The 27,002-nt window shown below is 42.3% G+C and overlaps 2 protein-coding genes across 20 annotated transcripts in view; one reads left to right on the top strand and one right to left on the bottom strand.

Moving 5' to 3' along the window:
- PPP2R2C (protein phosphatase 2 regulatory subunit Bgamma) overlaps positions 1-8,804 on the top strand; it is a 277,566-nt gene extending 268,762 nt beyond the window's left edge. For all 9 annotated transcript variants that reach the window (XM_024106885.3, XM_065598244.1, XM_065598245.1 and 6 more), the window contains one exon: positions 5,970-8,804. In XM_024106885.3, coding sequence (XP_023962653.2) covers positions 5,970-6,261 — 292 coding nt within the window. In that variant the 3' untranslated portion in view covers positions 6,262-8,804. The remainder of the gene's footprint in view (positions 1-5,969) is intronic.
- A 15,377-nt stretch (positions 8,805-24,181) lies between these two features.
- Positions 24,182-27,002, bottom strand: part of WFS1 (wolframin ER transmembrane glycoprotein) — a 50,621-nt gene continuing 47,800 nt past the window's right edge. For all 11 annotated transcript variants that reach the window (XM_065598201.1, XM_065598200.1, XM_042855493.2 and 8 more), the window contains one exon: positions 24,182-26,868. In XM_065598201.1, the coding sequence (XP_065454273.1) occupies positions 25,057-26,868 (1,812 nt within the window). In that variant the 3' untranslated portion in view covers positions 24,182-25,056. The remainder of the gene's footprint in view (positions 26,869-27,002) is intronic.

The following is a 27,002-nucleotide window of genomic DNA, read 5'->3' as shown; positions in this document are numbered from 1 at the left end:
GAGGACGCGAAGTAAGTCATTCTAAGTCGATCTAAGATACGCAACTTCAGCTACGAGACTAGCGTAGCTGAAGTCGACGTATCTTAGATCGATCCCCACCCCTAGTATAGACCAGGCCGCTTTGGAAGGAACACAATGTCAGACTTACTGCTGCTGAGTCACTTTCTGAAACAAGTCTAATCTTGATCAATAGGCTTTATGGGGTATTGGATACAGTTTGTAAAGCTATCACACGAGCGTCTTTAATTTTACTGTTAGTTTGTTGCATAAAGGTGAGATTGTGCCTGGCCCTTGCATGGGTGAGCGGGGGCGTGGTGGAAGGGAGAAGAAGCCTGGCTCCATATAGCATCTGACGACAACTGCTGTTCCTGCACTCTTGAGTTTAGAGACGCTTTCCTGTAAGGGTCTCTGTAGGTGAGAAAGGGAAGAGCATTGGCCTGCCCTCTGCCCTAGCCGGCAGAACTGGATGGCTCTGGAGGGGGAGTGCATGTTGCACCCTCTGAAGGATGCAGCAAGTCACACTCCTGGTTCATGCCTGGGAACTCTAGGAAGCACCGCGACTACCCATCCAAATCTGTGTGCAAGTTATTGCTGAGTACAGTGGTTGCTGTGTCCTATACAGTCCCTCCACTACCAATATCTGACTCATTGCTTCTTTCTTCAGCATATCAGGATATTTGCTCTATGAAAAGTGCTATATAAAATAAAATCCTATTGTGTCAAATTCTAGGCTATCAGCAGCTACATTGAATCAGAACATAGCTGGCAATATTGCTAATGATTCATGATGCAGAATATAGCTTGCCTGAGTTCTGCAGCTTCTCTGTATTGTTTCTGAAGTGAAGACAGTGAGCTAGGCAGCTATGACTCAGACATGATGCAAAGTCATTTAGTTGCACAGTTCTATTAATGTTTTACTATATTATTTGTACTACATAGCAACTAATGGCCCCCAACGGAGATCAAGGCCACATTGTGCTAGGCACTGTACGTATAGTAAGACACTGTCCCTTCATCAAAGAGCTTATAATTGATGTGGACAAGGCAGACAAAGAAAACAAAGAGGTGAAGTGACTTTTGTACGGTCACGTGCCCTGCAGGTCTGGGGTAGAGCTGTGAATAGGACCCAAGACTCCTGATTCCCAGTCCAATAGACGATGGTGTATCCCAAACAACAAAATGCCACAGAAAAATAGTATAACCAACTGTACAGAGTGACACATTGCTAACACACAATAACTTTCATTCATTTTCTGGGATGGGGCACATGAAATCTACTCTGTTAGATTACATTAAAAAGACTTGTAGTTGTTTATTGAGTGCCAATAAACTTGGAACTGTACAGGCAGGAGCCATAGGATTATAGGACTAACAAGAAGGAAATCGGGGGTGTAGGGAGAAATCTGTTCAACATGTTTGTTGTCTATACACAAATGTAAGGAATATGGGGAATAAACAGGATGAACTGCAAGTATTAGTCCATAAGTTAAATTATGACTTAATTGATATCACAGAGATTTTGTGGGAGAAGTCTTATGACTGGAATATTGATATAGAGGGGTACAGCATGTTCAGGAAGGACATGCAGGATGAAAAGGGAGGAAGTGTTGCATTGTACATAAAGAATATATATATTTATTCTGAGGTCCAGAAGGAGGTGAGAAGCAGACCAATTGAAAGTCTCTGGGTAAAGATAAAAGGAGGAGTAAAAATTGATGTGGTAAGGGTCTACTATAGACTATCAAATCAGGAAGAGGAGGTGCAGGATGAGGCATTTCTAGAAGAAATAACAGAAATATCCAAAACACAAGTCATGGTAGTAATTGGGGATTTTAACTACACAAACATCTATAGGAAAAGAAATACAGCATAACATAATATTATGTGGGACAATTTTTTGTTTCAGAAAGTGGATGAAGGAACAGTAATTTTAGACTTGATTCTGACCAACACGGAGGAATTGGTTGTGAATCTGAAAGTGGAAGACAATTTGGGGGAAAGTGATCATTAAATGCTCGATTTCATGATTCTAAGGAAAGGAAGGAGTAAGATCAGTAGCAGGACAATTTGTTTCAGAAAAGCAGACTTTAATAAACTCAGAGTACTGGTAGGTAAGGTTCCATGAAAAGAAAATCTAAGAGCAAAAGTAATTCAGGAGAGCTGGCAGTATCTGAAGGAGACAATAGTAAAGGCAAAACTGCAAACTATCCCCATATGAAGGAAAGAAGAATAATCGAAAGAGGCGAGTATGGCTCCACCAGGAACTCTTAAAAATGTGGAAACCTGGGCGAAATAAGGAGGAGTACAAAAGAATAGCACAAGCATGTAGGGACAAAATTAGAAAGGCCAAGGCACAAAATGAGTTACACCTAATGAGGGACATAAAAGGTAATAAGAAAAACATAGTACCTCTCTTCAAAGAGGGGAACAAGGAGGCTACTCCGGAATTATAGACCAGTCAGCTTAACTTCATACCTAGAAAGATACTGGAACAAATTATTAAACCATCAGTTTGTAAGCACTTACAGGATAATAGAACAAGTCATGCTAAACCACCGTAATTTCCTTCTTTGACAGTATTACTGGCCTGTTGGATTATGGGGGAGCAGTAGATGTGATATAGCTTGATTATATCAAAGGCTTTTGACAGTCGCACATGACATTCTCAGAATGAAACTACGGAAATGTGGATCAGTTAGGCCCCCACAATTTAAAGACTGTACTCAAAGAGTAGTTATCAATGGTTTGCTGTCAAACTGGGAGGATGTATTTCATAAGGTCCTGTAGGGGGACAGTCCTGGGTCTGGTACTATTCAATATTTTCATTAATGACGTGGCTAATGGAATAGAGTGCATCCTTATAAAATTTGCAGATGATAACAAGCTGGGAGGGGTAGCAAGCACTTTGGAGGACAGGACTAGAATTCAAAAATACCCTCAACAAATTGGCGAGTTGTATGAATTCAACAAGATGAAATTCAATAAAGCAAAGTATTTCATTTAGGACAGAAAATGAAAATGCCCAACTACAAAATGGGGAATAACTGGCTATGTGTTAGTACTGCTGAAAAGGATGTGGGGTTATACTGAATCACAAATTGTATATAAGTAATGGTGCTGGGACTCACCACCTGGCGCCTCCTGCTGGTTGTCTCTGGGAATTAGCTCTGTCCAGTGGAATGCCCCCTCCTGGTGGTGTCCCGTCCGTCATCTCGCCCTCGGTTGGCATCTGAGCCCATGTCGCTCACCATCTCGCAGCGTCCTTTTCGAGCCACTGCCCTCCAGCAGTGCCCTTAGTCTATCCTCGCCCCCTTCCGGGGGAGGGGAATTGATCAGCAGTCTCTCTGCACTCCAGCCACCATGTACAACCACACACCCCAAAGTCTAATCCCTCTTGTCAGGGATCTGGCGTAGTCTATAATGGCCGCTCCCTACGGCCAATGGCTGGGTGTACTGCAAGGGGGGGGACCCAGGCCCACCCTCTACTCTGGATCCCGGTCCAGGGACCCTCTGGCGACAGCCTGGCTGTCCTCCTTCTCTCCCCTCATCTGTCTGCTTCCCTGGTTCGCTTCCCCTATGGCCCCTTGCACCCGCTAGGCCCTTCCCCTCAGGGCCTGCAACCTGGCAGACACCGGGCTGGAGTTCCCCTCTGCTCCCCCGGGCCTGCCCAGCACTGCACTGTTCCTGGTGCTAGTCTCCCTGGTCTGGAGACAGACCTTCCCCTCTCAAAGGCCTGGGACAGACTCCTTGCTGCGCTTCTGGGCAGCCTTTATATAGGGCCAAGCTGAGCCCTGATTGGCCGTCAGTAAGCCCTTTCCTGATTGGCTGCCGGCCTGCGCAGCCTCTCTGGCCTACTCTGCCCCCTCTCACATCGGGGTGGGGCACTCACCCTGCCACAATGTGTCAACAATGTGATGCAGTTGTGAAAAAGGCAGCTATTCTGGGGTGTATTTACAGGAGTGTTGTATGTAAGACAAGGGAGGTAATTGTCCCGCCCTACTTGGCACTGGTCAGGCCTCAGCTGGAGTCCAGTTCTGTGCAACACACTTTAGGAAAGATGTGGACAAATGGGAGAGAGGCAGTGGACTCGAGAAGAGCAACAAAACTAAAAAAAGTTTTAGAAAACCTGACCTAGGAGGCCAGGTTTAAAAAAAAAAAAAAAAAAAAAAAAACTGGGCATGTTCAGTCTTGCGAAAAGAAGACTATGATGGGGAACATGACTTGTTTTCCATGTTGACTGAAGGTAGGACAAGAAGTAATCAGGTTAATCTGCAGCATGGGAGATTTCGGTTAGAGATTAGGAAAAACTTTCCAACTATAAGGCAGTTAAGCTCTGGAATAGACTCTCAACAGAGGTTGTGGAATCTTCAACATTGGCGGTTTTTAAGAAGAGGCTGCACAAACACCTGTCAGGGATGGTCTAGATTTACTTGGTCCTGCCTCAATGTAGGAGGCTGGACTTGATGACTTCTCAAGCTCCCTGCCAGCCCTACATTTCTATGATTCTATAGCTGCACCTTTAAAGACTATATGAGCTTTGGGTGACATTTTTCCCTAGTGCAGAGAGCCAATGGGATGCTCTCCACACCACTGACACCCTACATTGGGGCTGCAATGGGGGGGAGTATAACTGTGGAGCAGCTTTGCCATACGGTCTCCACACCTTCTGGCCACCGCTTGGGAGTGTCTGCATTAGCCCGCAATAGGTCAGTATTTTGTGGGGGGTTATAGGCACGGCCATAGGATCCATGACCATGTGGAGCTAGTGACTTGAAGACCCACTGACTTCAGTGGAGCCAGACTATCACCCCCTTGTGGTGGAGGATTTTGGAGCAGGACACAATCACTATTTCAGACTGTGGGCTGGATTAGGGGGTCTGCTTGTGTTCGGGGAGAAGATAAATTCCATCCCTCTTTCTCCAGCCCCTGCAGATAGCCTTGCAAAAAGCATGACTACTCAGGCTTTGTGCAGAGGGATGGAAGGACTGAGAGGATACATATCTCCTTTTGTGATTGTGTAGTAGATCAAACGCTGTCATATCACGTTTATCGGTAAACATCTTTTTATTAACATATTTGGGGATAAGTGTTCTCATAGCACTTGTTTCTCCAAACGTATTAACAATGTCCAAAGCAGGGACTGCTGCACTGGGGGTGGGGATGGGTAAAATAGGATCTAACCAGGGTCAACCCTTCTCCCCTTTCACACCTCCCCTGGATTTAGAATGTGGAGGGGAGACCCCCCCACACACACTCTGGGGACACTAGGGACTACCTACGTGAGCTGCAGAGAGGAGGCAGCCAGAGACTTCACCTGGTAGAAGCAGCAGCAGACCAAGAAGGCACCTTTGGACATCTAGTTAAAGCCCTGGAATGTTCTCTGACTTCCCTCTGCCCTGCACTGATTCGCTGTTTGCTCCAACTTCTGTCCCCACAAACAAACATTCATTTAAACAAATGTGAAAGTAAACAACGCTGTCAACTCTTGCTATTCTATAGCAAGTCATACAATATTTGCTGTTTTTCTTAAAGACACAGCTCTTGGAGTCATAAGCTTACATTTCATTCAAATAAAAGTTTCATAGTTATGGAGAAAGCTTGAAAATTTGAACCATAAAGGCCCAAGAATTAGAATGCAAATAAACAGAACCCAAGAATTATTATTTTTAAATCTCATTATTTTTTAATCAATCTAATAATTTTGGGGTTCTGACTCATGATTTTTGAATACTTGGGATTAGCAATACTGAAGCAACCTTACAGTATATTAAATGCCATGAGATGATGAGAAACCATGTAAACTCAAAAGTCCATATATATTAAACTGCACAGTAACACAAGTTTCTGAACTCTATAGAGTTCAATTACATGGCAGGGAAAAGTAATTGTACTGTACTGATCCACTCCCGTTCGTGGTAGAGTTAGTGTATTCTGCTATTTATTCTTGCTTTTGTTTCCTCCCTCTTCAGTGTTATTATGACAGGTGCATATAACAACTTCTTTCGAATGTTTGACCGAAACACCAAGCGGGATGTTACCTTGGAGGCATCCCGGGAGAGCAGTAAGCCACGAGCCATTCTAAAACCCCGCCGAGTCTGCGTAGGGGGCAAGCGAAGGAAAGATGACATCAGTGTCGACAGTTTGGACTTTACGAAGAAGATCTTGCACACAGCCTGGCATCCAACTGAGAACATAATTGCTATAGCAGCGACAAACAATCTGTACATATTTCAGGATAAAGTGAACTCAGAAATGCACTAGATCGATCAATATCTTTCTGTATTTATAAACCAGCCTTTTGAGAGTTGTAGAAGGACATGATCTTCACAAAAGTGTGGTCATTGTGGTGGAATTTGTAGATTCCCTCCCACTACCCCTCAGTCTGTATCATTGTTGGTGGCAACCAACTGTTTTAAATCACTGCAACTGTATAATTGTCTAAGTAAAAAGGCACTACTGTGAATTCAGTACTGTGGTCTATGTCCATTTTTTAAACAATCAGGGGTATTCACTTCAGGACTGATCCTGTGAGGTGCTGAGTACCCTAAACTCCAGGGACAATGCTTCACAGGACCAGCATCGTGCTGTGCTGCATTCTTCCGCAGTCTGCAGTGTTTACCACATTATTAGAGCTTTTCACATTAGTCCCTTGATTTTTTTCAGGATTGCTTTCCGGGCTTTCAAAGTCAAGTAGACTTATTTATGAGTGTAGGAATAGCTGTGTCCCCCATACATTGCTGCGTACAGAAGGAAGGCCCTAGACAGTTAGTAATATGGAAGCAAAATAAATTATTCTGCTTATTAACAAGTGACAAGTTGTCCCTATTTCCCTTTTCACATTCCCCGTCCCTCGCACTGAGCCCGCATTATGGAGTTCCACAAACACTTTTATAATTTTTTACGTCTGCTAGAAATCCTGACTTTGTATTTCAACTTTCTGAGTCAAAAAATGAAGAGTGCTGTCGATAATCTCAACTACCTTAGTTTAAAAAGGCAGCTTGTTCTGCAGGTACATTTCCAATCACACTGTAGAATGTGACAATACTAATTTCAGTGGGTGCCATTTAAAAACTCAGGATTTGCCACTCCACGGTGACTATTCAACCCATTTAAAGATACACTTGTTAATGCATATACACCTGTGCTATTACAATTTTGGGATGGGATTTTCAGAAACCCTCAAGTGTTGGCCTAACTCTGCTTCCACTGAAGTCAAACATTGAATTAAGCCCTTTTGAAAATCCCACACGTGATGTTTACTGCATCACACTTATTACTTTAAACTTGGTATTTGCAGAATCCCCAGGAAATACAGGTTTAATTACTATGAATGGTAACTCAAGAGTTTAGCGTGGCTCAGTGAATTTTAAAATGACTGTAAAATTACAAGATGACTCCTGGGTGAAACAGAAACCTAAAATTCTACTTAAACTGGTTTACACAGTTCTTTCTTCAATTGAACTTCAATGTAAATGGAAGATGATATTTCCATTAAGAAGTGTATAGAAATGGTGTACCATTTTGGAAATGCTTTTTAATCTAGGAAATCTTTCTGCATGACTAATAAAATCTGCGGAAAAATTATTACCCCAAATGATTTCTTCTCAACTCATGAGTAAAGGAGTGTAACTGATTCAGATGCCTTGGCTGATCTTGTTAAAAATCCCTCACTTAGAAAAGGTTCTTTAACAACCTTACCCCATTCTTCACTAACTTTTTGGAAAATGGAGAATGAACTAATAAATGAACCTGCATGCTTTTATATTTTGATTTTTGGGGGAAAATCTACTACCAAGGTTTACAAAAAAAAAAAAAGGTGACAACTTTTTATATGAAGTCTTGACATGACACATGAACTATGTATGTTTAATTTTTTTTAGATTGATACTGTATATTCCGTGTGTAGAAGCACAAACGCATGTGCATCAGTTTCCAGCAATACTATACACATACAGTATGAAATATGTAGGTTAATTTTAAAGGGAATGAGGAATGTTTGTTTATAAAATACTGTATACCCTAGAAGACCTGGGCAGTATTATATGTATATATTTATTCTAATTAAAGTTAACAATCAATTTTTTTCTTGTAAAAAGGTTTAAGAATGTGGTAAATTGTATAGAAATCTCGTTAATGCCAAACTACTGCTTCAAAGGTGTCATACACTTTCTTTGACTTTTGGCCGCCTCCATTAACCTTTGTAGCCCAAAAATGCTAACGGCTCATACTGGCATTTACTGCTAGAAGTACTGTAAAACATATTTAGCTTCTAACATCCTCAAGTAAGAGTCTATATGTAACTTATTATAAAGCAGATCTTAATACAACAGTAATACTATTTTTATTTCAAGTACCTTATTCTGTTTCAGGTTTGGGTACCAAAAAGATCTTGTAAAAATAACTAACTAATAAAATACATTTTTGGAGCTTTACAAAATTATTGATTTCCAGACCAAAATGATATGATGTGATTATTGAGGAAAATATGGAAATCCTTTTAAAGACCAGTATCACATTCATGACTCTGATATCACTGCTACGATTCAGTTTCCTGGTCTTTTTGAATGTAAGAAAGTTGACATCGTCATTGTGAATCTTTTAAAACTTTTTTTCGTTTTTGGTTTGAGCTTTCAGTGGCGTAGAGTAAATGATGGTAAAGTTGGTAAATCAGATTGTTTGGAAAGCTGTTGTTCATGGCTGCATTCTTTGTGTTGCACAAATTAGCTAACTGTTGTTGAATAAAGATATAAATATGTTAATACCAGCTTTTTCAATAAAATGACTGCAAAAATTGCGTAAACAAATGACTGAGCTGTGCCTTATTTTTAAGCTAAACATTAGGCATGTAGGTGCTTTGGAAAACAACAACAAAAACGCAGCAGTGAGTCTCAGCGCCCAGGTCTACACGCACATGCTCATCGGTCTCATACTACAGCACTAAAAATAGCTGTGTAGATACTCCGGCTGGGGCTGGAGCACAGGCTATGAAAACTGGGGAAGCATTTTTTGTTGTTTTGGCAGTGTAGACAAAACTGCCTAAGTCGCTTTTGAAAATGTACTTAGACTCCTAAATTCCATAGGTGGTTTTAAAATCACCCCAAATCAGAAAGAAACAAATAAAAATAATGATGATAGGTAAATGCCAATGAAGAAGAAAGCATTTTAAATCTATATAGCGCTAGAGGCAAGTATGGCAGCTTGCATACAAAGCTCCCACTGCAGTCAATAGGAACTTTGCCACTGTAAAGAGGGCAGGATGCAGCAGGTAATTCAAGTTTAGAAAAACAAGTTAAAATATTAACAGAATATCGTAATTCCTAAATGTTACATTCATCAGAGGAGGTGCCCCAGTTCTGTCAGAAGTGGGAACATGTGTGTGTCTGTCAGCACATTTTTAATTATTTTAACACCTGACAGAAGAAGTGTACGGGTTTATAAAATGAGAAGGGCGAGCCCTGTCCATCCGAAAAGAGGCACAAATATTTAGTTTTCTCATTTTTAAAAAAGTATTAACACAACAGCAGCTAACATCAAATATATGGAAGCAGAAATTCTGTTAGAGCTACCTGGCAAGAAGAGATTCATAGTTAAACAGCGGCACTGAGCCATGCCGGGGAGACTTAATACTTAATTGGGAAACAAGTCACGTGTCAAGATGAAAACAACGTGGCAGGACAAATCCCTAGAAGAAGCAGTATTAAGTGGTGGTGATACAAATTAAACCTGCAGTGCCAATCCTACAGTGAGGCAAAATGCCCATTGAAGAAAATGAGTTCATCTATGTAAGACTGAGTTGACCCACAGAGCGACTGCAGTGCTCAGCAGCGCTGGGAGAGCAAAAGAATTTAGCATGAAGCTTCTTCAGATACACGGCTAGATTGTACCTATCTTTAGGTTTATGTGTAAAGGCGGGAGGAGAGAATGGCATGGTCTTAACACACCTCTCCCCTAGTTTACCTGTCGCTTCTTTTTTCCCTCACCTGGCACATTTCCAGTCCTACCTAGTCTCACTTGGCTTATCAAATATGAGTAGATAGTGGTGGGATAAAACTTAGTTGCAAATAAACACATCAAGCAATATGCCCATTTCCCTTTGCAGTTTCTCTTCATCTCTAGTGCCCAGCAGGATAAACATAAACCAGATGCCAACCTCCATTGCTCTAGAAAAAAGAAGAACAGGAGTACTTGTGGCACCTTAGAGACTAACAAATTTATTAGAGCATAAGCTTTCGTGGATTACAGCCCACTTCTTCGGATGCATATAGAATGGAACATATTGCTCTAGAAAGTTCAGCAAATATATTTATTAACAGCACATGATAACCTGTTTTAACGCTATTGATTAGTGAAAAACAATGGCAACAGGAGCTGCTTCTCTTGGTTCAGTGCCACCTACTATTGCTATTTGCAGTCAGTGCAGCCACTTTGCTCTGATTTTCAGTTTGAGGCTAGTTCCCCCATCTAGTGAGATTGAGATGACATTTCTAACCTTCCAACACCACTGCTAGGATGAAATTCACCCCCACCTCCACAGAGAAGGCCAGCACAAGAACTATGCCCACTTAATTCCTAGTTTCAGCCTATGTTATTGATTCCCTCATCCTCCTGATTCCATAATTACATCCCCTGCCCATTTGCATTCTTCTCACTAATTGTCTCATATCTAAAATTAGAGTCTGATCCTGCACACGCTTATGTAGGCCCTCAGAAGGCAACAGGACAAGGAAAAGTTTGCAGGATTGGACTCCTGGGGGCAGGGTACATGTTGTCTTTGTACTGTAAATCTCATGCAATGCTTTAGGTGCTGTACAAACGACAGTGAATAATAAGTGCTGGAAATACTTTCCTCGGGGATGTAATGCAGAAAAACCTTATTCCTTTGTATTCTTGTCTCAGTCCCAGCTGCTGGGCTAGAAAGTCATTGTGGGTGAGCATTCTTTACACACTTATCCACTGTAAAGACGTACTCCACATCGTGGCCCAATGCGAGGACCCATTCAGGCCAGGTATACCTGGCCTAGACAGACTGACTTGGGTTCCTTGATCTAGAAGTGTTACCATGGTTACAGATTAAGCAGTCATGATATTGATAATGATTTGTCTTGTCATTTGCTAAGTGCAGCCAATCAATAGAAGGTACAAGGCATGTAACTGATCACATTTCCATTAAATAATTATTTTAATTACCACAGTGACCATATATTTTATTTTCATTTAACATTACTGCTAACGAGAATAATAGGACCTAAGTAAATAAAAGAAGGTCTCTTTTTTATATGCAGGGTGCTCTTTTTTAGCACTTTTGTGAAAAGCCACCACCTTTGTTAAAAATAACTAATATCTGAAAAGAGGAGAGAGCACTGGTTTCATACCAAATAGAATGTGAATTTCTAACACAGCAATAAACAGCAGTCCTATCTGAAAAGACCTTGTCGGAACCAAATGTTTCTTCAACCCAAAGACAGATTAGCTCCAAATGCAGGGACAAATTCCTCAGCTGGTATAAAGTGACACAATGCCAATGAGCAATTCCAGCTGAGGATCGGACCCATAATATCCTTAATAAAATAAATCTGTCATCGCCTGTTATAGATCAATGGATTCAACTGCTGGAAGAAAGCTGTTCTGGAAAAAGTCAATGTAAATAACAAACAAAAAGAATAATTTAACCTGGAATCAGGGGCCAAATTGAGGGGGGGCAGGAAAAGGCTGGTACTCTTCCAAGCTCCACCCACAAAATAAGCTCCTCCGATGCACGTCATCCAATGAACCACTCACAGCAGATTGGGCAGCTACTTTAGAGATGATCATGTGTCTTGCTGAGCCTCAATCTTGAATTTGGCTCAACCTTGGTGGGATTTGAATGGGGTTGCCAACTGCTGAATCACACAAATGCAAACACCCTTGCCCCGCCCCTTCCCCGAGACCCCACCCCTGCCCCATCCCTTCTCCAAGGCCCCACCCTGCTCACACCATCCCCCCTCCCTCTGTTGCTTGCTCTCCCCGGATTGGGGCAGGGGTGCGGGCTCTGGGCTGGGGCTGAGGGGTTCGGAGTGTGGGACAGGGCTGAGCCTGGGGCAGAGGGTTTGGGTGCAGGAGAGGGTGCAGGGTGCAAGCTCTGGGAGGGAGTTTGGGTGCAGGAGGGGGGTCAGGGCTGGGGTGCGAGGTGCGGACTCCAGCTGGGCGGCACTTACCTCAGGCGGCTCCCGATGGGCAGCGCAGTGGGGCTAAGGCTGGCTCCCTGCCTGCCCTGGCCCCATGCCACTCCCAGAAGTGGCCAGCAGGTCCCTGCGGCCCCTGGGGGTAGGGGCCAGGGGACTCTGCGCACTGCCCCTACTTAAAATCTCCCAGTTTGGCTTCAGTAGCTTCCCAGTAGGAGCAATATGAGATAGTGGGCACTTTTAGTAATGGCAAAAATAATGAGAAAGCCCAGGCTTTCACTTTATGTCATGAGTGGCATTTCTTGGGTGTAATCGGCAAAAGTTTCACAAAGGCTAGTGATCTACACTACCAGCCTAGCTGGCAGTCCACAAGGATCACAAATTGGATACATGAATTCTGAGGACATCTCAAACTTCAGACCACCTCACCTAGTTGAAAAAAGTCTTTACAATAAAATATACAGTATTTTGTGTTCGGGGGTTTGTGCCTTATTTAGTCTTCAGTTGGTAACCCTGACAGTGTCTACCCACCTGCCCGCTGCCGCCCAAAATGCAGAAAAGGGGTATCTAAAATCTGGAGGCCACATGAGAATGAGTTGATACAGTGAGTCAGCAGTAGATACAGGAACAGAACACCAAACTCTTGACTTCTGGGTCTGTATTCTCACCCCAGGTGCCACCATTCTGCAAATTCTTTGGTTCATCAAACTTAAAAACAATAGAAAAAATGGCCAATTGGGGAGAAAGTTTAAATAAAAAGAGATTTCAAAGGCTAAACATCAAAAGCAAATAAATGAATTAGCAATAGTAAGTGAACAGGTAAGTAAATGTATTGCTCTCTGCTTGGCCCAACATTAGCCAACATTTAAGGTCTTATAGGTTTGTTTCAATTAGGAGGAGGAATAGTTGATGTGTGCCAGGTAAATTCTTTCATGTAATCTTGTTTATTTATAAACAATATACACAGTGTCTTGTTTTCCTGAGCAGGAACAACAACATGCAGTTGCCTTTCTCAGAAATCCCGAGGTATGCAACTCCACTGAGTTCTGTGCACAAGGAGTTCCGTCTCTCTGCTTCCTCTCCGAGTCACACTCACATCTGCTTCTGCAGGCTTTCAGTCCCTAAGGCTGTGTCTATACTGCAGAGTTAATCTGGGTGACTGGCACCCGGATTAGCCTTACTCAGGTGTGAGTGTCCCCACCGCAAAGCCCTACTCGTGTTACTGCATCCTCACAGCTTCTGCACTTGCCCACGTGTGGGGGCATAGCCTATGGCTCTTTGTGCTGGGACATTATAGGATTCTTTCCTGGTCAATTGTGTCAATTGCAGAACTTGTCTGTCTTGCTGGGGAAACAGCGAGAAAGGGATTGGAGGATCATTGGCACTCGAGTGATTTACTCCGCATCCTCACTGCAAAGTGGGCAGGTTCCAGCCTGAGTTAAAGTGAAGCCCGGGTTCTAACCCACACCCCCAGCTGGGTAAAGCCCAGCCGGAGCCTAAAGCACCTCTAAACCCAAGTTAGAGGTTTTTCTATGTGGAAGGTTAGGGGGTTAAAGCTAAAATCCAGGTAAGAACCTGTGTAAACTGTGCAGTGTAAACATATCCTAACACATACACAGGCTGCAAAACTGATATCCTAACTCCTGTGTTTGCAGCCAGGGAATTCCCACAGCCAACACATTTAGCTCTGACCATCCATTGTTTGCAGCTGTTGCTTCCTATATAAAGTGACTTGATTGCTCCTTCTGTTGGATCTGAAAGAATGCTTGGCACACCCATTGACTTTAACGGGGTCTGTTAGGGTGTATCTACACAGAGAGCGGCAGCAAATCTCAGAGCCTGGGTTGACAGACTCAGGCTCATGGTACGAGGCTAAAAATAGCTGTGCAGATGTTCGGGCTCCCCTCCCTTGGCTTCAGAGCCTGCGCTCCAGCTGAACCTGAATCTCTACACAGCTGCTTTTAAAACGGTAGCGTGAGCCCTGTGAGCCCGAGTCTATTGACTCTGAACTGCCGGCTGTGTAAATGCACCCTTATTGTCTTTGGATCACAGACTCACCTGATAACAACCATAAGTACCTTGCAACTTCACTGTACTAAATACTATTTTATGTAAACAAATATGCACGGTTCTAATTCATTATGCTTTTCTATTCATAAGGATGCTAAATGGGTGAGCATCTCTACAGTCCATTTCTGAAAGTTATACTTCTTTCCTGTGCTGCCAGCGCTGAAAGGCCAATTTTGCAGGATATTTTGTAAGCGGAAGATTTACAGGATTTAAGTGACTGTATCTTAGCAACCACAGATGCTTATAAACCCAGTTTGACTGCTTCAATTTTTAATTTAAATCTACCACAGAGAGGCAGCCTTCATGTACCATGCACAAAACCACTCCAGCAGTTCATTATATAGAAACACAATTGTCTTATACAAATGCAGTCTCAAAAATGAGTCTGAACTATGGAATCTATTCCCTTTCCCCATAGGCCCTACCTATGAATTTCACATAATTTCTGTTGGACAAGCTATTCATAGCTGACTGAGTCATGCTGTCTAGAAAGAGGCTGGGGAGGCAGGGGGACCTAAAAGTCAGTGCAGAGGTACAAGCTCTCCGTGGAGATTGTACTGGCCTCCTGCATAGACCCTAGATATTTGGGGACGAAGTGTCAACCCTAATCCCCCAAGGAGTTACTTGAGCCAAATTCCACACAAGAAGAACCTTGCAAAATTCTCCTCATCCCAAAAACCATTCCCACAGATTTTTCCTTAGGAAGGCATGACCTATTCCTGTGATACTTACCCATTCCCACACCCTGTGCAGCAAGGAGCAAAACCTGAATCCAGAATACAATTGAGTCATATTTTGCATAGCCTCTGAGATAATAACAATCAGTATTTATATAGCCCCTTTTCATCCACAGATTTCAAAGTGCTTCAGAAAGATGGGTAAGCATCACCTTACCTACCACTATCTTATTTTGGGAAACCTAGTATAATTAATTATGTTATTTCTATTGTTAATGTCAAAAATAAAGGGAATATAAGTAAAACTATAGTTTAGGGTCAACTATTAGGTCCACTTTATGACAGAACCATAACATGCTGTATTAATTAGGGTACCTGTATTGCAGTTAACTGATCCATTTTTCAAGATGTTTTAACATAAGCATCTCAGCTGGAATCAGAAGATCAGTTATCCCAGGAAAAAGAGTTTTCAGAATAAAGGACTGAAATATTTCCACTGAGACTCCCCATTTAATGTATCACAAATAAGGATCACTTGAGCAATTATCAGAAGTAGCTTTAGGAGAGATTTATGAATCAGACATTTATAAATACAGGAAAGGATTTTTCGCAAGGAGAAGGCTGAAGAATCAATTTACTGCAAATCTGGCTATGAATCATCATCATCATCTGCCCACTATTTGTCCTGCTGAAGTGCTATAGATGCACATCAACATACAGATGTGTTATATATTAACTGAATTCACAAGACCATACAAAGTTAGCACATTTTGCAAAATCTCTCTTTCCCCAAAAAAAATATTCACAAGATCATTTTGCACCATTTTTTGACCTCAACATGTTATGAAATGGCAGGTTTTGAAATTGCATATGTTTTGAAATTTAAAAAATCTTTACTGGAAGGAAATTACAAATTTCAAACTTTGAAATTTTTAAAATTGAGGGTTTGTGTCTCAAAAATGTGTGATCCCATTCTTAAGAGAAAAATCCCCATGAAATCTGTAGTGTTTTCCAAAATTGGTCCAAATCCATATTTCAAGATATGCAATTTTCACTGAATATTCTACACAGCCCTGATTTGATTTTTGTACCTTTTCCCTTTATTAACCTACAAGTACACTGTGTATGCAGCAGATTAGAATAACTATGCAGTATATTAGAATAACTGATAAGAAACTTAAGTCACCTTTGCAACTTTGTCCCTCCAAAAATTGCATTTTGTCGACACACATAGAATAACTATGCTCTGTACCTCAGCAGCATGTCACTTGGTGAGGCAAAGGTTAATTTCTGGCTTTTCTACTATAGCTCTAAGTAAAATGTCCTGACATGACTTGCAAGGGAAGCTGTATTGATTCTTTTGTCACTTTACTGTCCAAGGTTAATCTGAATGCTTGCTCTTATAGACCATTTTTATCAGACTAGGGAATAGAGCAGACCTTAACATCAGAACTACAGAGTCAAGTTACCTTTGTCCACTACAACTTCTTTATAGCTCTTTGAAGAGGCAGGATTCCTGTGAGTGGAACATACCATACAAGTTATCAGAACTCACTCTTGTGATGAAAAAGATAACACGAGGGGGAAAAAAAAAAATCACACAGTCCAAGCTAAAGTGGAGGTGCTCATCTCAGGCATTTACCTCTTTAAAGCATTTGTAAACTACTTCTCACTTTATTACTGGGATCATTTCACAAACCAAGCTGGAACTACATTTGAGTCAGATGCTGTCTCCGACATAGGTTTGGGGACTACATCCTTAAGTGGCTAAAACCTCTTAAAACAATATTTCCAATACCTAAACAATTTGTCATTCAAAGCTTTATTTTAGTAATTATTTACTGAAGTTATAATTCTTTGCCCGAAGCAACATAATGGATTGTTGTCATGGAAACATCTCTGCTATCGCAAGCATGGGATCCTTTTGAAAAGTGAGGGAGAAACTGAAGTGGGATCTAAAGAAGAAATGCTTTGTTGCAATGTTTCTCTTTTTAAAGCAAAGAAATCATCTAAAAGACAGAGAGGTAGATCTGGATTTTGGTTCCAACCCACCCAAAGTTCAAGGGTATTAGGAGCCAGGATTTTGGTTCAGGCCCATGTCTAATTTAAAGTGACACTAAGCTACTGCTGCCAAGAACTGGCATCTCCCATAGTTAGCAGCATCTGCAAGGCACTTTGTGTTGCTGAATTTGCTATTATTGTCAGAAAATTCTGCCTACCACCTTCAAACTAAGCCAAAAGACTAGTAACAAACTGCTGTTATAAAACACCTGCTACAGAATCTCCATTTGATTTGCAATCTGTTTGACAGAATGCTGACTCTGAACTCTTCGCCATATGGGGCCTTTGCCTGAGCTACCGTCTTGTCAAACAAAATGCCAATCGATTTATATTGCATAGGGAGGCTTTGGAGAATTTAACATAGATCTAAAGTAAGACAGTCTGTCAATTTCCCTTAAAAAAAAAAGAAGAAGATAGCCTTTGTACTTCATTCCTAATTTAATTGCACCATTGTAAGCTGGATTCTGTACATACCTTTACTGTTCAGGTATTATAGTCAAGTTTTATTAATTATCTGGTAAGTGCTGATGGTGTGCTGGATGCAAAACAAGGCCCAGAAGAAAATATGATTCCTGCCTGGAGTGACATCAGGCTATGCTGTATAGCGGTGAAAGTTACAACAGCACCAAATCAAATTACACTCTAAAACCTACATTAAAACAATGTTAATGAGGCGTGTAAGCCCCTCAAGAAGCGGCTAGCCTGCAAATTGTCTGGATAGTATGTTTAATACAGCCTCACTATCTGTAGCTGCACTACGTACTCCATGGTTCTTATACGCGCCTTCCTCAGAGGGTTCCACAAACTGGAGCAAATACTTATCTCACTGCTGTGGCCTCAATATGGGAACAAGCATAGGCATAACTAGTCTGCTCATCCCTCTCACTGTAAAGAGTTAACCAGGACAAAAACAGAGAAAATGGTTACATGTTCTTTCTAAGGGAGATTTTTAAATTACATTTTAATTTCTCTCTCAAAAGTAGTAAAAGCATTGTCTCCTTTTAGTCTTTTAGCGTTTTCCTCTTCAGAAAACATTAAACAGAGAGAGAATGCAGTACAGGCTTTGAGTGCCATCTGATGGCATGGATGAAAATCATCCACTTATTGTATTATTTTGAAGCAGACAATGAACAACTTTAAATTCCAATTTCTAAGAAACTGTCACTGGTAATTGACCAAATAAATGACTGGCCTCACAAGAGAAAATCTATGCCTAATTGCATTATGTTTCTGCAAAATTTGCTGAGCTACTAATAAAGGCAAAAGATGATCTAGATCTGTATGTGCACCAGTGGAGGCTACTTGGAATGTGTACAGTTTATGGACAAATCCTCAAATGAACATAAATCAGTATAAAATTAGCAGGTTCTTACCTTGGATTCTCTTTTCTGGCTTTTTTACAAGCATATATTGAAGGAACACAACATCTCCTTCTCTTAGGTGTGATTTGGACACAGTAAAATTATTGATTTGCTACAATGCTAAATTGTAGATGAGGGGCTGGATGGTGCAGGTAATTAACAGCTGAATACAAACATTTTAATGAGTATGGTACATCACTGGTTCAAAGTCCTGGTCAGGTGGTGTCAGTACTGTTAACCCCCAAGTGTTCAAAAATCATGAATCTGTCCCTCCCATCATGAAATTGGCTTAAAAATCATGAGACTTTACATAATAATAAATCTGGGGTTCTTTTTGTTTGTCTTCTGGTTTTTGAGCCTCTAGATTACACTCGGATCATGTTTTCAAGCTTTTATCTGTAACCATAATGGGCAGAAACTCACATTTTTAAATGGTAACAGGTTTCAGAATTGTAGCGAGGGTGCAAATTAGGGTTCTAGCGTGTACCAAGGGCAAGCACTGCCCAGCAGTTCCTGAAGAAGTGTGGTAGCCTTCTCTCTCTGTCCCTGCTTAGGTGCTATTCCCTGATTACTGCCTAATGATTGATGTGAAACAAATGAGTGGTTTCATTCCAGTCCCAGCCTGACAGGTGCCCCAATCACAAAAACCCCTCATGCACTAGATGGGCATTAGCTGTCACCGTGTTCAGCTGTCCCAGGTAAACTGAATGGGCTGCAGGGACTGAACTACTCTTTCATATTATACCTATTGGGTTCTGGGAAGTGGGTGGGTGAAAGCTCGCCCACTGCTGAAGGACCCCCCACCCCAGCCTAAGGGGAGGATCTACATGACCTGGAAACCAACTGATTTTGGGGGACAACTAATGAAATAACAGGAGTGCGATCAAAGGGTCAAAAGAAGGGAGTCTGGTGGGGACACAGATCAGAGAACCCTAGACAGCACCTACTGCTCCTCGAAGGCGTCAAGGGAGCCAGTGGACGCCGCCCAGAGGAACTCTGCCCGGATGCGTGAACGGACAGAGGATTAGAAACAGGCCCCACAATCATAGGAGTCTCCATTGGCCAACCTCCTCTCCCTGGTTTTATAGATGGCCGTTTTAGCCAGGGCCAGGAGAAGGTTGACCAGGAGGTCCCGTGAGTTTGTGGGGCCACGGATAGGGAGTGCGTAGAGGAGGAGGTGAGGGGAAAAGTGCAGCCAGAAACGCAATAGCCCTGCTCTAGTTAAGGTTCAAGCCAGGTTTCAAGTCAAAGCTCAGTTCTTCTAAGTGCTTTAAGTCTATGTGGTGACACAAGAGTGCCTTTTTTTTTTTTAAACAATAGGCTTCTTAGCATATGCATAATGTGCCCCAGGTGGCAAATGACCAGGATTCATCACCGAATTTGGTCCACTGGTTGGATCATTAATAGCTTCCCTGGCCTGGGCCGGATACTGACAGGGAGTGTGACATGAACATTGACCCGTGCCCTCCTTCTGGCAACTGACTTTTGCTTACGGACACAGAGCAAACAAGAGCTCAGATCATCCTATCAGTGTGGCCAGTGCTTGAGGGTTACCCCCAACAGAGGGCCTGGTATTCACCAGCCCTTCCAGGGAAATCAAATTAAAACTTTATTTGAAAAAGATGTTGCTACTTTATTTTAGTGTCTCAAAAGCCTCTTGAGCTGAAGTGCCAGAGGAATTAAACTAGGCATGCAGGGGCAGAGGAGTTAACAGGATTGTTTGCTTTCACAATTTCACACCAGCTGGATAGCTCAAGCAGATAAGCAGGAGTGTTCGGATGCTAAACACACCCAGCCAGCATCACTGTGAGCCTCGCCTCAAAAAGACAACGTGGCTGAGGTAATATCTTTTATTGGACCAGCTTCGGTTGGTAGAGTCAAGCTTCTGAGTTTAGACACAACTCTCCTCTCGGTGTAAGCTCAAAAGCTCGTCTCTCACCAGCAGAAGCTGGTACAATAAAAGATATTACCTCATCTACCTTCTCTCCCCCCTACTCTGGGACCAATACGGCTACCACAACAATGCATACCACCTGAAGCAGAAATTTGGAAAAGGTTAGATAGCATATTGCTAAAGCCTGTCTCCGGCAGAGTGATGCGTTTTTTTTTTTTGGTTATTTTGGGGAAATGCGATCAAAGTATTTTTGTAAAACAAAATTAGGTATGTCAATGTTGCTGGCAGGGGAGGGGCAATTTAGGTGGTGAAGAAGTTGGGGGAGAGGAAATAGGATGAGAGGGATTTGGGGCTGCATCAAGGGAAGGGGGATAGATAGAAATGGGTGGTAGGGTAGGTGAGGAAGGGAGGAACCCATGGTGAGTGGCAGGGGGAGAATAAGGGCAGTGTGCCTGTTAGCCTGACATTGTCCCCTTTTGTACACACCAGGATTTGGGGCATCTGAGCCCCTCTCCCTACTCCCCATATGCATGCCAGGATCTGGGGGTGGGGGGGGCTTACCCACCTATGGGGGCCTGATATCCTCCTCACTCCCCTTCACGGAAGCCTGATTCTGGAGGGAACTTGCCTTTCTGGGTGGTGTCTGAGCCCCTCTTCCTACCCCCACGTTAGCTGAGATCTGGGAGCATCTGCCCCCTTCAGGTGTCTAACTCCTCCTCCCTTTCTCCATGTGTGTGCCAGAAGCCCATGTATAGGAGTCTGCCCTAACCTCCCTTCATGAGAGCTAGGTTCTGGGGAGTTGTTACTGGAGGTGTCTGAACACTGTCCCGTCCCCCCCCCCCCAATCTGTGCACCAGGGGTCCCTACCCATCCACAGGTATCTGACCTCCTACATATAAGCCAGATTCAGGGGGAGCTTCCCTTTCTGGGGGTGGTTGAGCCTTTCTCCCTCCTTGTGTGCATGCATGCACACCAGGAGCTGGAGGCCCCTGTGTCCATCTATGGTGGTCTGACCTCCCTTGCGAGACATGTGCGGAGTGGTGTGGGGGACTGGACCTTTCTCCCTATGCTTCCATGTGATCTGGGAGTCTTTGTTCCATCAGTGGTATCTGAGCCCCTCTTTCTCCCTCTCCCCACCCCCCGCCCATGTGAACAAGGATGGTGGAAGCCCTGTATCTTTAGGTGGGAAGCTAACATCAGCCATGGTAAGAGCATCAAAAAAACCCACACAGCTGACACTAGGGCAAGAAGTGTCTAACAAGTATGCTCAACTTGTATCAGACATTCTCCAGCAGTGGGGATGGGCCAAAAAAAAAAAAAAAAAAAAAGCCATCCACAGACATAAATGGAGCAGTTTGCACATCTCAGAGCTATTGGTTCAGGCTGTACTTAGCACCATGGTGTATTTGCTTTCAGCTGAGAACATTTCATTAACATGAATGGATCAAGGGACACCTCTGAGTCTGAAGTCTGAAATCCAGCCTGGGCAGAAATCTGAAAACCAACCTTAAACATGGGGGAGGAGGGGAAATCTGCCTCTCTCAAGGTTTATTTAGGAGACATGTAATCTGAGTACAACAGAATATTCAGAATGCACTGAAACTCTTTGAAAAATAAATTACACTTATTGGGAGGGCAGGGGAGGGGAGAATAAATGGGAATGGGTGGTATGGGAAAGAAGGAATGGGGGCAGAAGAGGGGAGGATTGGAGAATATGAAGAGTAGTGGAGGAAGCTGGAGAATGGGGGGGGGGGGGCAGGGATATCAGCCCTGAATTCTCCCCTTCTGCCCATGTGCTGGGATATAGGGGAGCACTATCCCCTCTGCAGAGGTCTGAGCCCCTCTTCCTGCCAGCTGTGTGTTCTGGGATCCAGGAAGTGACTAAATCACTTGCCTAGCATCACAAAGCACCTCTAAATGCTAGTGCCGTGCTCTGTACATTTGTCTGTGCTCCATTAAATAGCTTTCCAGATGAATCATTAGCCTGACTTCCTTTACTCAAGCAAAACTTCCATTGAAGGGGATAGATTTGTCTGAGCAAAAACTAAGAATAGCAGGATCTTTAACATTATTGAATAGCGAGAACGCAAATTTTCTTGATTCAAACATATGAAAAGAAGCTACACATTCAAATGTGTATAATTTAAAAACCGCAAGCACTTAACTTCAAAGTGAGAGTAAGCGTAGACATTTTAAGAGAGTGCAAACATTGTTTGACCTTCCCCCTCTCTCAGAGAGGCATTGAAAGAACACACACACACACACACACACACACACACCAATTTCAAAATCAAGGCTCATCATGCCTCATGTCAGATTTTTTCATATAGGAACCTTGTGGTGTTTCATGGTCCCTCTGGCAGCATCCCTCCCCATCACCTTTTATTTGGTAGAAGATTCTGCTCCTAAGCCAGAGCCACCACACAGAAGCCCAGTACCACCAGCTCTCCTTTGTGGCTCTCCTCTAGCTCCTGTGACAGTTGCAGTGAAACCGAACTGCCAGGGCTTTGCCTGTTGGCCACTGGCCCCTAACAGAACACATGGGAATTAGGATCAGGGACAACCACCGTGTTGTGAACTTTTGTGATTTTAAAAAACAAGCAAACCTGCCACAGTCAAGGTAAAGTCTCACATGATCTCAGAATCCTGGCTTCCAAACTCATGAGGTTTCCCTATTCAAAATGGCCAAAAGGGAGCTAATGCAAAACTGCCTCCCAGCCGAGGCAGCCACCATTCACTTTGGACTTTGCATGGGGAAGTGAGATTACCCAGTGAAGATAGCTACCACCTCTGACTCCAGTTTCCTCTCTAGCCCAACATGTGTAAGGAGACAGGTTGAAGCAGGACATAGCCTAAAAGGGAGCAGGAGGAGACTGGTGGAGGGTTTTGGAGAATATGGGATGGCAGAAAGGAAATATATAAGAGGTGGTTTGGAGAAAGGGAGATCATGGGGGAGCATGAAGGGAAAATGTGAGTAGGGGAGGAGTCTGAGTATGCTAAAGAGGAAGATGGAGAGGGGAAGGAGACAGGACAGCGATAAGTGCAGGGGAGAGGGCATGTAGAGGGATAGAATGGCAGCTCCTCTGCTCCACAGGTTAGGAGGATAAAAGGGTATCAGCAGAGAGGCCTGCATTTTAGCATGAGAATTTTCAGTTGAATTTTGCCTCACATGCACTTTGAGGCAGATGGCTTCCCACAGCTCAAAATAACAAATGCAACAACTCGCCCCCTCCCCCTCCAAGTATTTTCCAGTCTCATGACATTTTAAGACAATGATTTTGGATGACATCACTCATGGATTGTTGAGTATGTGGGAACTTCGGTAACCACACCAAAGAACAGAACTGTGGGGGTGGGGAGGAAGATAAGGAGAGAGAAGGGGGCCCAGCTACATCAAAACAATGGCTATGTGGTTTTTTTTGTTGTGACATTAATTTTACTAAATTATAGATCAAAGTCATTAGTTCCATTATTATTTGTACAGCCTCTGCAATATGATAGGGGCTTTAAATACAGGTATGAAAACAGTGTGTTTGCCTTGAGCAACTTGGAGTCTAGATAGGTAGTGCCCTGAAGAGAAGGACTGGGGTTAATAGACCTTGTGAGAAATAGATGTTTAAAAGAAGGGAAGGATAGAGGAATGAAAGACTGGGTCAAGAAGAGGGTTTTCTGACAGTCAAATACTGCAATATGTTCTTGATAATCAGGACTGTACAAATTAGAATAAAGTGGAAAGAAAAAAAGGAAAGTATATATACAGATCATGTAGCTACAAGAAGTTCGCAGCTTGCAATATTCTGATTTTACTGCTGTATCTTGAAATATGAATTATAATTTCTAGCACTCCAAAACTGGAATTGTGTTTTAAACCAAATACTAAAATGTAATATGGTTTATAATTTAAAGCTGTTACCATTGGATTGGAAGTAACTACTCACAATGTCAAAGCATAAGCAATGAGTGTAGAATCCCATTTTAATTCAGGTTTATATTTACATATATTTGCACAATACATATTAACCAGACATTTTATTTCATCTCCATTGTAGATTTTTTTATACAGTGCTTTTCAATTGATTTGGCTTGCCTATTACCAGTACCGCCACAATACCAGTCTTACTAACTGGTGCCTAGCATTCACATGCTATCATGAATTATAACTGATAGTCTCATATGTAGCTATCATAACCAGTTACAGTGAATAGCATGTTCATTTTAAGAAGAATACTTAATAAAAGTGAAATGGAAACTAGAGCTCTTGTTGCAACCTTGCTGGTGTGTGAAGTGGTGTCCACCACCAAAAGACCCATTCAAATAAAATCTAATAAATAGCAAAGAAGTTCAGTTCTATACACCCCAATCACATGGCACCAGATTCAATCTAGTTGTACAATTAATATTTCTCTAGAAACCACTGAATAAATACAAGAAACATTACATCTTAGGTTGCTTACAAGATATCCATTCTACATGTGAAAGTACATAAGGGCAATGCCGTGAATATTTCACGAGTAAAGTGCTTTTAATGTCAAGCAGATGAATATACCCTAGTACTGTACCACAGAAAGAGTTCATTTTGGATAAAAACAGTTCATGCATCTACTCTGCAGCAATTCTGTGCATTAATTTATAGTAATACTTAAATAGAATTTATAACCTCAATCCTACGGGATACAAGGACTGGGTACAGTGTTTACACGTACAAAACTCAACCAATACTCTGGAATAGCATACATTTTGAACATTGCTACAGCAAGTTTTGTTAAGAAGCCAAACCTTTGGTAGTGTTAATGCAGTATACATTGAAGATACCATTGAACCGGTATATGAGCTCAATATGCAACTGACAGGAATGGAGAAAAGAAAAAATCGAAAGCAAATTTAATGGCTTTTTGCACTGTGCTTCTCCAGTCATGCTCTATTTTCACATGCCTTCCTGCGGGTGTAAGTTTAGACATGCAATTTAAGCAAGTGATTGCTTTCAGTTCAAAGACAGGCCACTTGCTGCCAAGACGACCCTCCAGAATTGTGCTGAATTCAATTATACTTCCTTGCCTTAAGTTCAACAACACTTTCTTAAACTCGTTGCTTGCCTTCAGCACAATATCTTTGGTTATATCCTCCTCCTCTACAGCTTTAGTTCCATTTTTGCCATTGAAAGGCATGCCCACAGTTAATTCGAATTTGTATCGATCAAACTTTTTCATGTGACAGTCATACTTTGTCAGATACTTGAGACGACACAGTTCCTCCTCCTCCATGGTAACATTTTTTGGGTCACACACAGGGTAGGTTTCACCATACAAACATCTAATCCAATCACCAATAAAAAGCGGAAGCATGTTTATTGCAGATTCTGCACTATTGTCAATTTCTGTAACCCTGACATATTTGAACCGCCCAGTCCATGTAACTCTATGTCCTTCCAGATGACTACATATAATTTGGGTGCGTGCCATGTTAGTCTCCTTCCATGACCGGGGTCCACAGACGAAGCCATACTGATTCCATGTCAAGGTAGAGTTGTAGACTTTCATTCCCTCTGATCGGTACACATAGAACCAACAGAACAACACTACAGCTGTAATCCACACCAAAATGAGTTTCACAATAGAACTCCTGGTTAGGGATTTTATCATTTCAACCATGGAGAAGTTAGTTTTTGTCCACCATCGTAAAAACAAAGGAATACCACACAACACAAGAGTCACCACAATCTTCATGAGCTCCAAAGATATGAACCACTTTATGATGTGCACAAGACACATGAATGCAATGCCTATGATTAGAACTGGGAGTGCAAAGAGAAACAGAAAATAGCCAACTGATGCACGAATGAGACCAATGCAGGAGGACTCTTGCAGAATAACCACTGAGAGTTCACACCACATGAAACACACTAGGTAGGGAACCAGGTAACAGTAGGTGCCTTTAAAATTCCGCAGTTGTGCCATTCTAAAAAAGAGATAGAACAAGTACAGGAACAGAAGGCATGGGATGCTCACATTTAGTATGAAGAAGTGGCCTATAGGAAAAGTAAAGAAGGTTTTACCTAAGAATTTGAAATAGCCCAAATTTATAGGTAGTATCTGCAATAGAGAGAGGGAGCCAGCAGCCACCTCAGTCATTAAAGCTCTTCGTGTGTAGGGTTCTGCACAAGTGCTTAAACTCATATAACTTGTGACTGTGAAAAAAACAGAGATGGTAGCCAACTCTGAGCATGGTATGAAGTCTTTGCTTGCTATAGGGAAGGAAAAAATGACAAAGAAAACGGAGAGCAAAAAGTAAACGTATGGCTCTAAATGATTCCACCCAAAGTTCACTTCTGCTTGCTCAACATCTAGATTTGGCTCGAAACGAAGCAATAAGTCAGTCAGGGTGCGAAAGTTTTCCCAGGCCTTACTGTCTTGAAAGACTTTCAGTGTGCAAATCACCATGGAAATGAAGGACAGATAGAAGATGACTAATGGGATAAAGAAGGCAAAAAAATCAATTGTCAGATTACTGATGATGAAGAAGAAGATGAGGGCATTGATGTGGTGTGTTGGAATAATAGTAGACAGCCAATGCATTCCTGCCTTAGATGCAATATCTATAAGGTACTCTTTAATTTCCATAATGGCATGAAGTGGATATTTTACAACCTGAAAAGAAAGGAAAAAACAGTTTATTTAACAACATTTTTGTACATGTACAGTAGGTATATTCATGTTAAAGCAGTAGCAGTAAGTCAAGCCTAGCTTGCTCTGAAATACTTCTATTTCAAGAGGTGTTGCAC

The sequence above is a fragment of the Chrysemys picta genome, chromosome 5, assembly GCF_011386835.1.
Source record: "Chrysemys picta bellii isolate R12L10 chromosome 5, ASM1138683v2, whole genome shotgun sequence".
NCBI lineage: Eukaryota > Metazoa > Chordata > Testudines > Emydidae > Chrysemys > Chrysemys picta.
Note: the sequence above shows the minus strand (reverse complement) of the source record. Positions and strands in the feature narration are given on the sequence as shown.